The 16,873-nt window shown below is 38.9% G+C and overlaps 1 protein-coding gene across 3 annotated transcripts in view; it reads left to right on the top strand.

The window, feature by feature from the left end:
* SLC25A26 (solute carrier family 25 member 26) overlaps positions 1-16,873 on the top strand; it is a 140,595-nt gene that overhangs the window by 29,581 nt on the left and 94,141 nt on the right. For all 3 annotated transcript variants that reach the window (XM_039240075.1, XM_039240072.1, XM_039240073.1), the window contains 2 exons: positions 10,316-10,420; positions 11,974-12,021. In XM_039240075.1, coding sequence (XP_039096006.1) covers positions 10,316-10,420; positions 11,974-12,021 — 153 coding nt within the window. The remainder of the gene's footprint in view (positions 1-10,315; positions 10,421-11,973; positions 12,022-16,873) is intronic.

Genomic DNA, 16,873 nt, shown 5'->3' on the forward strand with positions numbered 1-16,873 from the left:
AAAATATTAAATTTTGTGATCTATAAATATGTGATATCTTTCCATTTATTTAGGTCTTGTTAATTTTCTCTCAACAGTGTCTCCGAGAGAGAGAGAGAGAGAGAGAGAGAGAGAGAGGGAGAGAGAGAGAATGAGAATGAGAATGAGTGGGGGAGGGGCAGAGAAAGAGATAGAGAATCTGAAGCAGGCTCCAGACTCTGAGCTGTCAGCAGAGTCCGACATGGGTCTTGAACTCAGGTACCCTGAGATCATGAGCTGAGCCGAAGTTGGGTGCTTAACTGATTGAGCCACCAGGAACCCTGTTTTTTTTTTAAGTAATTTATTTTTTTTGGATGCTGTTCTAAATGGAAATTTTTTAAAATTTCAATTTCAGTTCATTGCTAAAAATAAAAAATGCATTCATTTTCATATACTGATCTTATATCCTGCAACGTTCTGGAACTCGCTTATCAGTTCTAAAGTTTAGTGAATTCCTTAGGATTTTCTGTACACAGATCATGTGTAAATAGAGGTAGTTATATGTCTGTCTTCTCTATTGTCTTGCTTTAATTGATCTGGCTTGAAGCTTTAGTACAGTAGAGAATAGGAGTGACAAGAGTGGACATCCTTACCTTTTCTTTGACCTTAGGAAGAAAATACTTAGTGTTCCACACTATTAAGTGTGATGTTAACTGTGAGGTTTTCGTAGATGTCCTTGATCAAGTTGAAGAAGTTGTCTTCTATTCCTAGTTTGTTGGGTGAAGTTTTTTTAATTTGTGAAGGGCTGAATTTTGCCCATGTTGTTCATAGGTTTTTGTTTTTTATTTTGCCGATATGGCATATCACATTAATGGGTTTTCAAACATTTTCAGACGACTCTTGCATTACTGCGATAAATCTCACTTAATCATGGTACATAATACTTTTTATTTAGTGGTAGGTTTTGTTTACTAGTATTTTGTTGAGGATTTTTGCTACTTTATTCATAACAGATTCAAGTCTATAGCTTTTTTGTTTCTTGCTGGTTTTGGTATCCAGCAAAGTTATTTTTAAGGGAATGTAGTCAAATTAATTACATCACTTTAGTTGATGAAAACATACCTAATTATATCTGGGAAATCCAAGAAAAAAGGAGTTATGGAGGAAATAGTTGGTTTTATAGAAAGGCAAGTGTCATTCTGTGTCATAATTTGTATTGAGATTATGGTGTTTGATAAGGACAAAGATCATGTTTGGTCTTCTTTGGTATTTTTGCATCTTAAATATTTATTGTATATCTGGGATATATAAAACTCTGTACTTTTCCATTACTGTAAAATGAATTTCTTTAAAAAAAATTTAATTTTACTGTAGTTAACAGTGTCTTATTAGTTTCAGGTGTACAACATAGTGATTCAACAACTGTGTATATTACTTAGGGCTCATCACCTATCTCTCCCCTCCCCCAAGTTGTCTCTATCTCTCTGGTTTTTGCTTGTTGGCTTGAGTTGTACGGTATTTTGTTTTTTTACTTTGTTCATTTGTGTTGTTTCCTAAATTTCACACATGAATAAAATTGTATGGCATTTGTCTTTCACTGGGTTATTTCACGTAGCGTTGTAATTTTGAGATCCATCTAGGTTGTTGCAAATGGCAAGATCTCACTGTCAAAGGAATTTCTTGATGTGAGAAATCTCTTGTATGGTTCCTTGAAGAGAATGTTGAAATTAGCCTAAGAGACATTAAATTCACTAAAGTCAGTTTTATAAAACTTGCTTTGATACTGTTTTAAAAATGATTTTGCAGAATCCAAGTCCCAAGTTAACTCTGAAAAAAAATTTTTTTAAATTGCCTTCATGATTTACCAAAGTCAGAAAAGTGATGGGACTAGCAATATATTAATTTCTCAGGAAGAAACACAAAATAATAACTCCTTTATGAGCTGCAGACCCCTTTGGGCTCTAATGAAACCTGTGGATGTCTCCAGGAAATGAACACAAGGACATTTTACATAGAGTTTTTGGGCAGTTTCATTCCCTCTGCTTTTATTCAAATAAGAATTCGAATGCTAGAATTGTACTGGAAAATTAGCTTAAACTGCAATTTAAAACTAATTTATACTTAGTTTCAAAACAAAAAAATGTAACCTATTATCCTAGGTTCAGCTTGTGTTTTGTGATTATGTTGTGGCTTTAGAAAAACCTCATTAAATGCAGTAAGTTTTGAGTATCTATACTAAAGAACAGCAAGTTGTGTGAGACAGTTTGTGTCTCTCAGGCTGTGAAAATTTGTCCTTAGGACAGCCCTTTCCTCGTGTTATTTTAGAATTGCATGTTGCTTTAACCTTAAATAGTCTCATGAATTCACTATTTGGTTAATATTTTATAGTATGTTGTTGAGAACAAGCAGCAAAAAGGACTTGGCCACACAGGGCCATCTTGCCTGAAAGCTAGTTTGCCATGTTGAAGGAAAGGTTTTCTTCAATTTAAGAACTTCCTATCTCTTACACTTATCAAGAGTGTATAAAGTAACACGTATTTAGGGCAAATGATAGTTGCTAGGCTAATCATGTTAATGGCATATTTTTTCCATATCCAAAAAATCCTTCATATTTTAATACTGTCTGTAACTGACATTTAAGGAACATTGGAGACTTTGTGGTTGTATTCTGTTTTTGTGCCAGTACCATACTGTCTTGATGATTACAGCTTTGTAATACAGGTTGAAGTCTGGGACTGTGATGCCTCCAGCTTTGGATTTTCTTTTTCAAAATTGCATTAGCCCTTTGGGGTCTTTTCTGGTTCCATACACATTTTAGGACTGTTTGTTCCAGCTCTGTGAAGAACGCTGGTGTTATTTTGATGGGGTTGCTATCTTGGCACTTTCTTAAAACAACTTTCCAAAGCCATACAGTGTCCATTTTCTTAATAAGTGCTTGAGAAATCTGTATACCGCCTTCCTATTTCAGTAATTTGTATCAGTTTCAGAGAGCATAAACTTTTGGTTTCAGATTCATACAGGTATGGTTGCCAAAAGTAAGAGAAAAAAATGGGTGAGTTTAGGAGAAACAAATTTTCATGGGTAAAATAAAAAGAAATGGAAAACCAGAACATTTATAGCTATCTGTGGTCAGAAAGAAATAGAGACTTAAAGGAAATAAACAATTTGGTGATTTTCTGTAACATTTACTTTGATAGAAGATTCTTAGCTTGCAAACAGATTCCTTAGAAACAATAACATATTTTGTTGGTATCCAGTGTGTCCACACTTACTTTGTTGTAGCAACTATACATGTAGGAAAGAGACAGAAGTGTGCTACCATAATAACCATTCCCTGTAGCGGCACCTTGATTAAAACTTAATGACAAATCAATAAAACTATAATTATGACCTTCTGCCTTATGTTTGTAATTTGGAATACAGTAAAATCAATCAAATAAGACTTAATATGTACAATAGTAAGAGTCTTGTTTGTGCCGTTTTTATTAGGAAGTTTGCTGTACCAAGTCTCTAAATCCCTACCTCAATTATTTTACAGCCTAGCTTTCATCAGACACAGAAGAAGCCCTGTGAGAAGTAGAATCTGTAATTAGATCTGAAGGGTTGGGCAGGTTTACTTTAATACAACAGAGGCTGTACCATTACAGTAATAGTGATTTTTCTTAGGGCTTTAAGATTTGACTTTGCCTGGGTCTTATCCTACTTTTAGCTTAAGTTAATGTTGTTTTCAGAAACAAAAGAACATTGAAATTTCTTTGCAGCCTCCTGCAGCCACTCTGAATTTAATGTATACATAGGTGACGTGTGGATGTTCTTATGCACGTAGATGCTGGTTCATGATCCTTTTTGATCCCATTCTAATTTGGAATTGAGAAAGCTAGGAAATAAGTTTTATCATCTTTTGTAGATGCTTTCCTGAGAACCTCTAACAGTAATTCTCCAGGCATAGTGCAAAGAGCACCCAGAGTGATCCAGAGTAGGAGACTACTCCAGAACCCCCAGAGAGAGAGATGAGCAGAGCTTCAACTAAGACAGGCACAGGGTTCATAGGGAGGAGGTGAGTTTGAGTGATAAGATACAGAATTGACATAATGATGGTAATTCATTTTTTAAAAAAGTTTATTTATTTTGAGAGAGACAGAGACCATGTGAGTTGGAGAGGGGCCGAGAGAGGGTGTGAGAGAGAGAAAATCCCAAACAGGCTCTGTGCTAGCAGCAAAGAGCTGGACACAGGGCTTGAACTCCTGAAACTGTGAAATCATAACCTGAATCAAAACCACGAGTTGGACACATAACCGACTGAGCCCCCTGGGTGCCCCAAGGTAGTAATTCCTTTAAAAGGACTTCCAGCAGCATTCCTCCCAAGCATTATTGCTTCATAGATGCCTTCGTTACTATGTTGTATGTGAGTTGTGCATAATCTCAAACTCTGCAATGGAAACTTCTAAGCGAAGTCAGTAAGCGCATCTTGCTTTCCAGTTGTCCCAGCCATGTGAACCTGAGCGGAGTTGCAGAAGGGGGAGGAAGGGGAAGGAGGGATGGCAGGGCCAGGGAGACCGCCTGGGCCTGGCCTGGCCGTTGTCTGCTGGTCACCCTGCATTGAGTCCCAGCATGAATATGCAGAGAGATCTTTCTGGGAGGCTTTTTATAAAGGAACAGTTTACCCCACCAGCATTACAATTTCTTGATGATTTCCTCCTTTAACACATTTCGGATTATTTTCTCTTTTATGGATTTGCTTGTTTCTCCCTAATGCAGTGTGCAGCATTAGTTCAGATGCTGTTGATTCGTGATCTAGGACAGTGCATTTCATTGACTTGTTTGCCTAGTGGATGAGAGGGAAGGGAAATCTGTGTTGGCTTTTTAAGAACAGTATCAGTTTTTGGAACACAATTAAATTAAGATTAGTTTTATAGAAACAGTGAACAAGATTTTCATGTAAGATGATGAAGTTGAAATCGTTTGAAGCCACAGGAGTGTTTTTTGGTCAGTTAGTGCCACTGCATTTTAAATGGAAAAGCCAAATACTTGTCTCCAAAGATCAAACTGCTGAAGGTAGGATTAGCCCCTCATGCGTGAGTCTGCACTCTGTCAGTGACAAACCTTTACTTTTTCAGATGCCGTTTTGTTAAGATTCAGGTTCTTCTTAGCATAGTGAATTAAATGCCACTGTCATAAAATTGCTTTGATTTGTAATTGTATACTTTTTAATACTTGAATGTTTATTTTATGTCTAACAGTGTGATTGATGCTAAAAAACATAGAATAACACATTTTTATCCCTGTCCTTGAGGAGTGTATGAATAATGAATTGGATATGTTTATTAAGTAACTGGAGAATACATTGACCGCCTCTGTAAGGAGAGAGTATATGGGTCATAGCTGTCCAGCAGCATAGATCAGGCTTGGAGCTCTGACTTGTAGCACAGCCTTTTTGCTATGTGTGACTGTAGACCATGTACCTGATCTCACTGAGCTGTGGTTTTCCTTACCTTGAAAATCAGGGTTAATGCTACCCACCTCACAGTTCTTATAAGGATTAAGTGATACATCACTTAAAAGTGCTCAGCCTAGCATCTGATCTGTAAAGTGTCCAATTTTCCAGTGCACACAGAGTGCTTTATGTAGCACGTTTTCAGAATTACGTATTTTTTGGAGGGAATCATTTCAGAAGATGAAGACATTGAAATTCACAGAGTTTCAGTGACTTGTTCAAGGCTTCACAGCTGCTGTGGACAAACAGCATTGTACAATGAATAGTTAGATGAATACTTCTGTGTATACTGTTTACTTTGACGTAATATTTTAAAAATGGAAGAAGTGGTGCAGAAGTAGAGATGAGAAGTGTATTACTTGGATAATATTATGAACTCTGATAGCTGTGGGCTTCTTAAGGAAAGGTTGGAGTTCTAAAATGTGCGGTTGGTTACTATGGTAGGAAGGATAATGGCCCCTTAAAGATGTCCTAGTCCCTAAAACCTGTTACCATCTTACCTAACATGGCAAATAAGGACTTTGCAGATAAGATAAAGTTAAGGATCTTGAGGACAGAAGATTTTCCAGGATTATCTAGGTGAGCCCAAAGTAATTACGAATGTGCTCATCAGTGGAATGCAGAAGTATGGGAGAGAGGTTTTATGATGCTGTGCTTGGTGTTGAAGCGAGAGGAAGGGACCACAAACCACGGAATGCAAGTGCCCTCTAAAAACAAGGAGATGTATATGTTTAGAACCTCCAGAAGGAATACCAGCTGGCTGCTGATTTGATTCAAATCCGTAAGACTTATTTTGGAATTCTGACCGCCAGATTTCTAAGAGAGTAATTTGTGTTATTTTAAGCCATTAAGTGTGTGGTACTTTGTTAGAGCAGCAATAGGAAACGAATATAGTTACCATTAAATTGCAGTCTCTTCCATTTGCAGATTTTCTATGAGTAGATGTGTACATATCTGCCCATGGGGCTTTCGTCACCTCCTGGGAAATAATGGCTCATTTCTGTTTCAGAAAGGAACAAGAATGAAAAAGCCATTTACAGCTTAAGTCTTGTGTAACATTCTGTTAACAGCCTTTAGAAACAAAGCCTAAACGATGATGTAATTTTTGTTGAGAAGACTGTTAACCTTCTGTCTGGAGTCTGGATTAGCACAAACAGTAATTTTGTCAGGCATGAGAAGATTAAATTAAATTAAAAATTTTCTTCCAATGCCTGTTGGCTCTTTATATAAAGTGGAAAGAGTCTAATACGTAAGAAAGCTATGAGGAACTTGTGTCTGCATATCAGTGGGTAAAATTTAAATCCCAAGGATGGTAAATTAGAAGTTAGAGATTGCTGTTAGGGTAGTTTTTATCAACAGCTGTGATTCCATTTGTGACCAGAAGATGGCAGAATTGACACACAAATGAATTGTTAACAGTTATAGGGTTTTTTATTTTAAATGATGGTTCAGAAAGATATGTGAGATTTGGAAACCTGCATTCCAGAAAGAATTTTTGAGAGTTACACAAAGAATGTGAAATAAAATACAGGTAAGAAAGTGGCACATTTCACAATTTTGCAGAGCATCATGAGGTTTTTCTCCCTCTTAATTCTCCACATTGGAGTTTACTCCGCCAAGTCCACAGCAGCCCTTGCTGTGAATATGATTAAACTTTGGCTGTATTCACTTTATTTAGGTTTCTGTTGAACAGACATAGATTTGCCTGTCTAAACACAAAGAATCAGCTGATACTAAACTTTGAAACTTTTAAGTTCATTAGGTGCATGTAAATAAAATAAATTTTTTTTAATGTTTTATTTATTTCTAGGAGAGAGAGAGAGACAGTGTGAGCAGGGGAGGGTCAGAGAGAGAGGGAGTTACAGACTCTGAAACAGGCTCCAGGCTCTGAGCTGGCAGTCAGCACGGAGCCTGACGCGGGGCTTGAACCCATGAACCGCGAGATCATGACCTAAGCGAAAGTCGGACGCTTAACCGACTAAGCCACCCAGGCGCCCCTAAAATAAATTTTTGATGGGAAATAATTCTGGAGACAGTAACCAAAACTTGTGGGTTTCATCCTAACTTCCTAAGCCAAGTAGTGCTCTGACCTTCAGTAGCTTCTGTCTCAGGCTGGTGTGTATTTAATGTGCTGACTCTTGGCTTCTAATATCAGACGCACATTTACAGGCCATTAAGTTCCCTATAGAAAAATAAAAATCAGGTAAGTGATTGTGAGCCATGTGAAAACATTTGGGGAAAGGATGTAATGTAAATGGAAAGTACTGTCGGTGATGCCCCGTGACCTCAAAGAGCATTTCAAGAGTAATAGGACAGAGGTGAGCCCTTGATAGGCTGTGGAGCTGTGGGCCGTGGCCGTGGCCATGAAAGAACCGAAGATTCCTCTTCTCTCTCTCCTTTTATTTTGCCAAATGGGAGGTCGAAGTTGACAGTAGATTTTCCCCTTTCACACCCTTAGTCTTAAAACCTGTAGTTTTTGTATCTTGGTGTTTAATAAATACTAAAAGAAGACATTGCAGCTTTCCATTACAAAAACAAAGTTAAAAAAATATCAGGTAAGTTTTTTTTAATGTCAAGGAAAAAATCTTGGTAGCTTTATAATTATAATCAATTTTTAATCTAAAGTTTATTTTATTTTTGGCGTGTTTAATTCTAATGAAGCCAGTATTTTAATGTGGATAAAAGATGGGGACATAAATTTTCTTTGTTGTATTTTGTTAGTTTTATTTTTTGATAGACCCTTAACATATAAGACACTCCTGGATATAATGAAAATGCCACCATTCCTGTGTCATGGATTCATACTGAACCCCATACTTATGAGGAAAAAATGCTCTGAAGAATGGATTTACCAAGAGACCCATGGATTACATTATCTTTATCTCCTTTTGTGGAATCACAATACTGTAACGTGTTTTTGTTCTTGTGCAGTGAAATACTCTGTTGTAGCTCAGATTCAGCTCTAAGAAAGATCAGAGTTAATAGAAAACCAAATTGAAGGCATTGGAGTTACTGGAGAAGATAGAGGCGTTGCTTTGCGATCTCTCTCTCATGCCAAAATTGCCCCGCCACAGAAGTCAGGAAGCCGTGCTGAGTGCTTTCTACCTCTTCAGTTAGGGAGATTGCTTTTCATCTAGGAACCTTTTCAAGGTTTTTGTTTTGCTTCTGTATATTTAAGAAATGAAAACGTAATGTAAGAACATGAAGGGTTATGAAGCATGAAGTTCCATAAATATTTATGCCAACCCGAAAAGTGGACCATTCCTATTTTCTTGACATATTGGGGTCATATTTCACTCTTGACCTCTTGAATTGAAAAATATAAGGAGTTAGTGAGCCTTTTTCTTTCTTTTCTCTTTCCTTGTTTATTTATTTTCATTTCTTTAATGAGTTTTAGAGGCTGGGAGCTATCCTTTTAGGTTCATATAAGTTTCAGTGAACTTTGTTTTCTGTCCTGGTTTATAAGTATGGATTTAAAAATTTGCACACGTATCAAGAGTAACATGATTTATACCCAGTTTTAGGCCTTAGTGATAAAGTGTTTAATCCATTTGTGTGTGTGTGTCATTATCTCTAAAAATTGGTATTTGTCAAGGCTAATAATAAGTAGGATTGCACTGAAAAGCACAATTTAAGTTAGCCCTTTCATTTGTTTTCTCCCTCAATTAAAATCTTTGGTCCATAACATTTTTGCTCTTTTATATTATGTTAATGAAACCTATCAAGTAATTATAACTGTTCATGGTAGAGAATTTAGACATGTGGGTAGGCAGAAAAGAGAAACATTACCTGTAATCCCACTTTGTTTTTGTAAGTCTTTATGTAACTCTCTGTATAGGTAATCTAGTGTTAAGTACAAAGAAAAAAGTACCTGAAAAATTCTGGAGTATTGGTCGTTGACCGGTCAGACGTGAGTATGGTCTGTTCAGGACCTATGTCGACTTGAATGAATGCTGGAGCAGGACCCAAGGCTTTCTGCAGTTTCTCCTGTACTGCATCATGGCTGTGGTGCTGGGGTCTAGGGTGCTGGGGTCGGCAGCTAGTTGAGGCTGGGATGGGGAGTGAGATGGAAGATGAGGTGTAACCAGCTGATGATCAGTCTTGCTTCTGTGGATGTATGCATTATTTACAGTAAAGCAAAAGCCTTTTTGGCTCATTCTTTCAGCCTGTTTGAAGAAAGTAAGTCCATATATTTCTTGCCATTGAGGGACTTCTAGAGAGATGGGCATGGAACCAGATGGCAGGAAGTGTGAGGATCTCTAAGCACAAGGAAGATAAGGTTCTGAGCTGACAAAACAATGCATGTCCATTAAGGGTCTGAGGTTTTTAATGGAATACTACATGGCAATGAGAAACAATGAAATCTGGCCATGTGTAGCAACATGGATGGACCTTGAGGGTGTTATGCTGAGCGAAATAAGTCAGGCAGAGAAGGACAAATACCATATGTTTGCACGTATAGGAGGATTAGGAGGAACTTGACGGAGGAACAAGGGGGAGAAGAAGGGGGGAAATGGTGGGGGAAAGGGGGAGAGGCAAACTATGAGAGACTCTTGAATGCTGACAAAAACCGAGGACTGATGGATGTGGGAGGGAGGAGGGATGGGCATAGAGGAGGGCACTTGTGGGGATGAGCACTGAGTGTTATGTGGAAACTAATTTGACAATAAACTATTTGTAAAAAAAAAAAAAAAGGGGGTCTGAGGTTTTTAGGTTGAAAAAAATGCCTTTGGACATCTTGCAGTGACTCTTTATATTATTCCTTTTTGACTGTATTGTTTTGCTTATGAGAATAATTTCAATTTTCATATCAGTTACTTTTTTTTTTTTTTAGGATGTAATTAATGAGATTATATATTTTAGGTTGCCTGTCTGATTCGTGTTCCTTCTGAAGTGGTTAAGCAGAGGACACAGGTATCTGCTTCTTCGAGAACATTTCAGATTTTCTCTAACATCTTATATCAAGAGGTAAGATTTGATTTTTAAACTCCATCTGTTTCTTTATTGAGAAAGATTTTATAAAAAACTATTTTTTAATGTTTATTTTTGAGAGAGAGAGAGAGACAGAGTGCGAGTAGGGGAGGGGTAGAGAGACGGAGACACAAAATCCAAAACAGGCTCCAGGCTCTAAGCTGTCAGCACAGAGCCCCACGTGGGGCTCGAACTCAAGGACCACATGATCATGACTTAAGCTGAAGTCGGATCTTTAACCGATTGAGCCACCCAGGCACCCTGAGAGAGATTTTATAGTAGCTAATATGAACACTGTGGTTCTCATCCCAGGAGCCTTAGAAGAGACTGTAAAGATAAATTTAATGCTCAATCACAGCAGCTTTTGATGCTAAGATTATCTTTGCCTTTCCTTTGTTTTCAAATTATTGTTAATATTTACCCCCCACATTTCTAAACAACACATACTGAGTGCCACTACCATATGCATGTCCTACCTACATTTTCATTGTCCTGTAGTAGCTTCAGAATCACATATGGAATAAATCATAAAAATGTGAAGTGAATAAAGATACCATATTAAAATGTTACTATAGAATTTGAGGGCCTGTGGGAGAGAAGTACAGAAATGGGCATAGTGACCTGCATCATTATGTTTATATTAAATTCCTGGGGTGCCCAGATGACTCAGTCAAGTGTCCACCTGTGGCTCAGGTCATGATCTTACGGTTTGTGGGTTCGAGCCTCACATTGGGCTCTGCACTGAAGTTGCGGGATCTGCTTCGGATCCTGTCTCCCTCTCTCTCTGCCCCTCGCCTGACCACATGCTCTCTCTCTCTCTCAAAAAGAAATAAACATTAAAATAAATTAATTCCTTTTTTCTTGTTAATGGTCTGCTGTGGGTCAGAGGACATTCTTGCCAGCCAGGTCACTAGGGACCATGGAGCTGCTTTTCTTTGTCTTTTTCCAGAAGCCCCCTCCTCCCGCTTTTAAAACAGTATTCAGTAACATGGACCTTTCGCTGGGCCTAGGTTTTAGCAAAGTTATTCTTTATGGTTCTTTTGTCACTTAGGTGAGGAAAAACTGGGTATTTGATCAGAGGATCATGAGATCAGTCCAGTAGAGGGACCCTGTTGTGAATCATGTGTCCAGAGATATTTATCACTGTGGAGAGATTATGAATGAATTTCTGATATCTTCTGATTGAAACTTCTGACATTCTGATGACATACAATTCTGTTTTTATAGGAAAGGATGATTAGCATTTTGTGTGCATTTGAATTTGGAATTGTATTTTATTGAAATCATCTGAAGTACTATTTTCAGGAGCAGAAATGTTGAAAGCAACTAAAGTAGTCAGTTTGATTATTTTAGAGATGTTCCCAGTTTAAAGGGAACTGACCCAAGCCTTATGTACTTGAGTCCAGTTTATAACCTTTAACCTCTTACAGAGAGTAGTTATTGTGCAAGCTTTAAAACTCAGGCTTCAGAAACTCCACCTTACTCAGAGTATTGTTCAGAACTGTCTGCTCTTCCAACTTTCTGAGCTCTCGGCCTTTTGTTTGTTTCAGGGCATCCAAGGATTGTATCGAGGCTACACAAGCACGGTTTTGAGAGAGGTAACACACGAAATTCCCGGTACTGAAGTGCAAAAGAATGATGTGCTTTTTGTTAAGCAAATTCATTCAGAGAAACTGGTTGAAACCATAAAAAGGGGGTATTTTGATCACTTTTTGAAACACTGTTTAGCCTTACCCTGGTTCTTAGATCTAACAAATGAGTTAGAGAACAGTCCCACTGGTCAGAATGACACCCACCCTAAGACTTCATTGGCACGAGGGTGGCTGAACTTCCGTTTTTCGCTGAAATAGTAAGAAACAACCACTAAGGTTAAGATACCAAGTTAATTACCGGAAGACACAGAATTAAAGTGTACATGATGATTTGGTCTATATATCCATTGTGGATGGGATTGGGATGTAAATTTCTACTAAAGAAAACACAGGGGAATCTGCATATCTGTGCTTTGTATCCTTTTTTCTCTTTGGAGCTCCTTGGTCAATAACAGGTTTGCATTTACAAAAATGTTTTTATTTAAATAAATGTTGTCATTAGTTAGGAAAACTCTGAAATGGTTTGAAATCCCTAATTTTATTGCCACGTAGTTTTTGATTGTGTTCTGTTTTTTTACGATAGATTACAATCTTCTTTATGAAATACAAGCACTGCTACATGTTTTTTAAAAATGATTTCCTCAAGATGACAACCTTTAACGTTGTGTGGTGTGGCTGATGTAGATCTCTGAAAAACTTCTTTTAAAGGAAAACTAAATGTTGCAAAATTAGTTTGTGTGACGATAACTTTTGTCTTTGAAAAACATCACCCGCACTATCTTTTCATTCTGTGCTTATTTTCTTACTCACTAAACACGTGTGATTTACTGAGCTTTCACCTGGGTGCAGCAAACCAGGGGGAGCAATGAACCTTTTTTATTTTTCTGAGAGATGCTGAATAAATGAATATATTTACATGCCTGACAGTACTGGTTTTGCATACAAACAGATAAAACACAAGGTTACAACTGCATTCTATTCTTTTAAAAATTTGTTTTGACATATGTCACACTAGTAATTAATTTATGGGCTGCAGTTTTTGCAAATCGTGTGACCCTACTGAGATGACTTTGTTTACTCAAAATGGCAGTGCTTTGTTGGAAATTTAATTGGGGTCTTCTGCATTATGCGTTTTCATAAAAGATCCTTCAGATCTGATTTTAGTTGAAATATTGGTTTTGTACAGATTCTCTGAGAGAATGAGAGAAGAATTACTGCTGAATGAAACATAGCTTCTTTTCAAGATGAGAAAAATAAGTGGCGATATATCTGCTTTAAACAATATTTTTGTATTATAGTTTCACTTCTTACATTATTCTGACACCAGTATCACAGCTTTTTGCCAAGAGCTTGTATGATTATTTCAATAAGAAAATACATTGAAGCCTTAGTGAGAATCACGAGGAAACTTAAAGGTTTATTCTGTGCACAATTTTTTCTTGAAAATAAGTTTTATCTCCCTAGCCCATTAGAATGAGATTGGAGTTTGAATCCATGCATTAGAAGAGATTATGTGTATTCTTTAGATTTTGTGAATGCTATCCCGTGTTTTCTGCTGCATTTGATGTTTGTGGAGATTGTGTGCTTATCCTTTATGTTCTCTTCAATTATTTTACTTACTGTGAATTTTAGACTGAGTCTAAGCAGGGTCAACAGATGATACTATACGCCTCACTCCTTCAGTATTCATTTTTCTCATGATCTTGGCCAAATTGGATGTGGCCAAACACTGTGGTGCAGCGGCATTATTGTGGTAAGATGGAAATGGAGAGCAAATCCACAGCTGCCCTCCCAGCCAGGCCTGTTTCACAGCATCCATTGTCCAGAAAGGTCTGTGGAGAGCAGCCTCAGGATCTGGTATGTGGATTAGAAGGACTTTTAAAGAGGAAGAAAGCCGAGAAAGGGCAGTTGTTGCAAAACAAGTAGGAGTAAGTTAAGCTCAGCAAATAGGCTTTATTCACAGATTCTTCTTAGCAGGCAGGCACTTTGCGTGTCTCTTGTGTGTTGGGCATCATGAGGAACGTTTCTGCGTGGGTTCTCAAGAATTCCTGTTGTTACGAGAAAACAAGCAGGCGTGGACAGTTGACAGTGCCATAATGATATGTAGGTACAAGATGCAGCCGAGATGGTAGAGGACACAGTGCTTGGGTGGCACTCAGTTAGTATTTGTTGCATTAAAAAAACATGAAATGTTGGCTTCCCTCTTAAAGGAGTGGCAGTTGGATATAGCCAAGGAGACGGGAGATGGGACATCAAGAGCAAATGCCCAGGGTTGTGAAAGCACCTGTGTACCTTGCTTATCGGCTCAGCAGAACTGGACTTTTTATGCCCACAGCAGATGGAAGAATCAGTCTCTGCAGAGACTTACTGATGGTAAGATGGTGGTTGGAGCTGCCTCAGTGGAAGAATGTTGCCACTGTGGTCAGGGATAACTCCTGGCTTCTTTTCAGTAGATGAGAGATGTGAGACGGTGAGGATGATCCCCCCTCGCCCCACATCTCAGCCACCAGGCTTCACCGAAAGCAGGCCTCCCACCAACCTCTGTTAAACATGCTGTCAAACTCCAGCAGGCCAGACAAGTCCCTCGGCCTGTCTGTGGGTCCTTCGAAGCCCTGGACCTCTCCTTTCAGGGCCCCCAATCACCACTGATTGAAAAGTGCACTCACACGTAGACATGGCAGCTTTTCAAACTTAGTTACCCTTACTGTCTGTTTTAGACCATAGAGACCCCCCTAGTGTGTGTAGGGGCTGGAAGTGGGAACCTTTAGGAATCCAGCCTCATGTCCTTCAGTCTCTATCCCGGCTCCATTGTGTGTCCCCTCAGTTTCTTTGCCCCTGCAAGTCTTTATGTTCTATAAATCTCTCGTGTGTTTCTCCAGAGACGCCCTGTCTTAGGTGTTCTGCCTTGTTTGTTTCTTGAGCCAAAATATTTTGGAGATTATTTTTTTTTATTCATAAAGATGTTCCTTTCATTTTTATGATTCCATTGTAGACATGAGCCATTGATGATTTAACCAGTTCCTTGTTGGTGGACCTTAGACATGTGCTGCAGTGTATATTACTGCTATTAGGTCGTTTTGTACATGGTTGAGGATGTTTGTAGGGGAAGTACTAAACACGAGATTGCTTGGCTAAAGGTATATGGCATTTCTAATTTTCATTTTTTTAATGTTTATCTTTGAGAGAGAGCGTGGGAGGGGCAGAGAGAGAGGGAGACACAGAATCCGAACCAGGCTCCAGGCCCTGAGCTGTCAGCGCAGAGCCCGATGTGGGGCTTGAACCCACAAACCGTGAGGTCATGACCTGAGCCGGACTTGCTTAACCGACTGGGCCACCCATGCACCCCAGCGTTTGTAATGTTGGTACATGCAGCCTCATTGCCCTTTGTGGAAATACCGGTCGACACCGGTGCCAGCGTCGCAGGCCCTCTTCTCCTCTGCTTTACCGAGGGCACCAGCAGTCGCTTTCATTCTGACACTGAGCGTACGAACATATATCTTGGAACTGTTTTATTTCCTTTACTGTGAACTGATCCTGTGCGCTGTGTGAAAGTTCTTGTGAGAATGGCATGGGGAGATCGTGTGAAGGGCTTTCTCCAGAGCCTGCCATGTGGGATGTGTTGAGTATGCAAAGGAACTGCAAGGGCTTTTGACAGGAAATAACACCTAAGTGTGAATTGCAACTCTGTCCTGTGCCAGCTGTCTGCTCTTGGCAAGTTACTTAACCTCTCTGAGCCCATGTTCGCCCATCTGTGCGAGGAACTTTGCATAGACCGTTGTCCTTGAACTCTCACGGCAGTCTTATGAAAGAAGGATGAGAGCAGTGTGGTCGGCCAGGGGACTCAGAAATGGAGAAACCTCACTGAAATTTGTTGGAGTCCTTGATCCGCAGTACACCCTTGATCTGTAAGCATTTGAATGCCGTTTCATGGTGTTGAGTAACCATTGTGTGTGAATTACAGGCCAGCTGTTGGCATTACTTGCAAAGCATCTCAGCTACAGTTGGAGAGTGTTTTATCTGAATGTCTTGAGGAGAGGGGTTTTGTATTCATTTATGACACAATGCAACCTGCAGCTGGTTTCGTATTCAGTGGCTGCTTCTGTAGGCAAAACCACAGACTGGTTGTAATGATGTCAAACTTGCCCCAACTGGTGGTTGAGTTGGTTGAAATTCCTAATGTAAATATTTTAGAAAATTTTTTTGATAATTCTCTTTCGGGTCACATTGATAATGTACTGGAATTTATTTCCCAAGTAAGATTACCCATTTAGTGGAAGGCTTTTCTTACTGCGTTTGCAACACTTGAATGTTTTCCTTTGAAAGATGTCTTAAAGCAACTGTAGCTAGAACTTCCGTTACTTATTTGCCACCTTGCAGCCTGTGTACTATTTTCTGCGTTTGTGAGAGTAGAAAGAGAAAAAAAACCAAGTGGATAAGAAAGGATTTTGTTCCTCTGGTGTCAGTGCTGTGTATCTTTATGTCTATATGAAATGGTTTTCTTTGATTTACTCTTTTCTCTTTTGGCTTGTCCTTAACCTTTCAGTTCTGTTTGGCTACGAGTAATTATGTCTTGTTTAGTCAGATACCATATGATTTGCCTCGAAAATAGCTATTGGGTTTTTTCCTCTCCATAACATGCACAGGCTCTACCATAATGCCTTGCACAGAGTTAGCACTCACTAAGTATTTGTTGTTGTTTTTTATTCTGTTAAGTCTGATGAATTTTTGTTCAGATGCTGCTAGACACAGCGCCCCCTTAAGAATGCTGAGGGAGCTCGAGCAGGGCTGGGAGTGAGGCAGGAGGGTGGCGCAGTCTTGGGCTCTGCTCCACTCCGATACCTTTGCATTTTAGACATCT

The sequence above is a fragment of the Hyaena hyaena genome, unplaced genomic scaffold (genome assembly GCF_003009895.1).
Source record: "Hyaena hyaena isolate Hyena2069 unplaced genomic scaffold, ASM300989v1 scaffold_167, whole genome shotgun sequence".
Classification (NCBI taxonomy): Eukaryota; Metazoa; Chordata; class Mammalia; order Carnivora; family Hyaenidae; genus Hyaena; species Hyaena hyaena.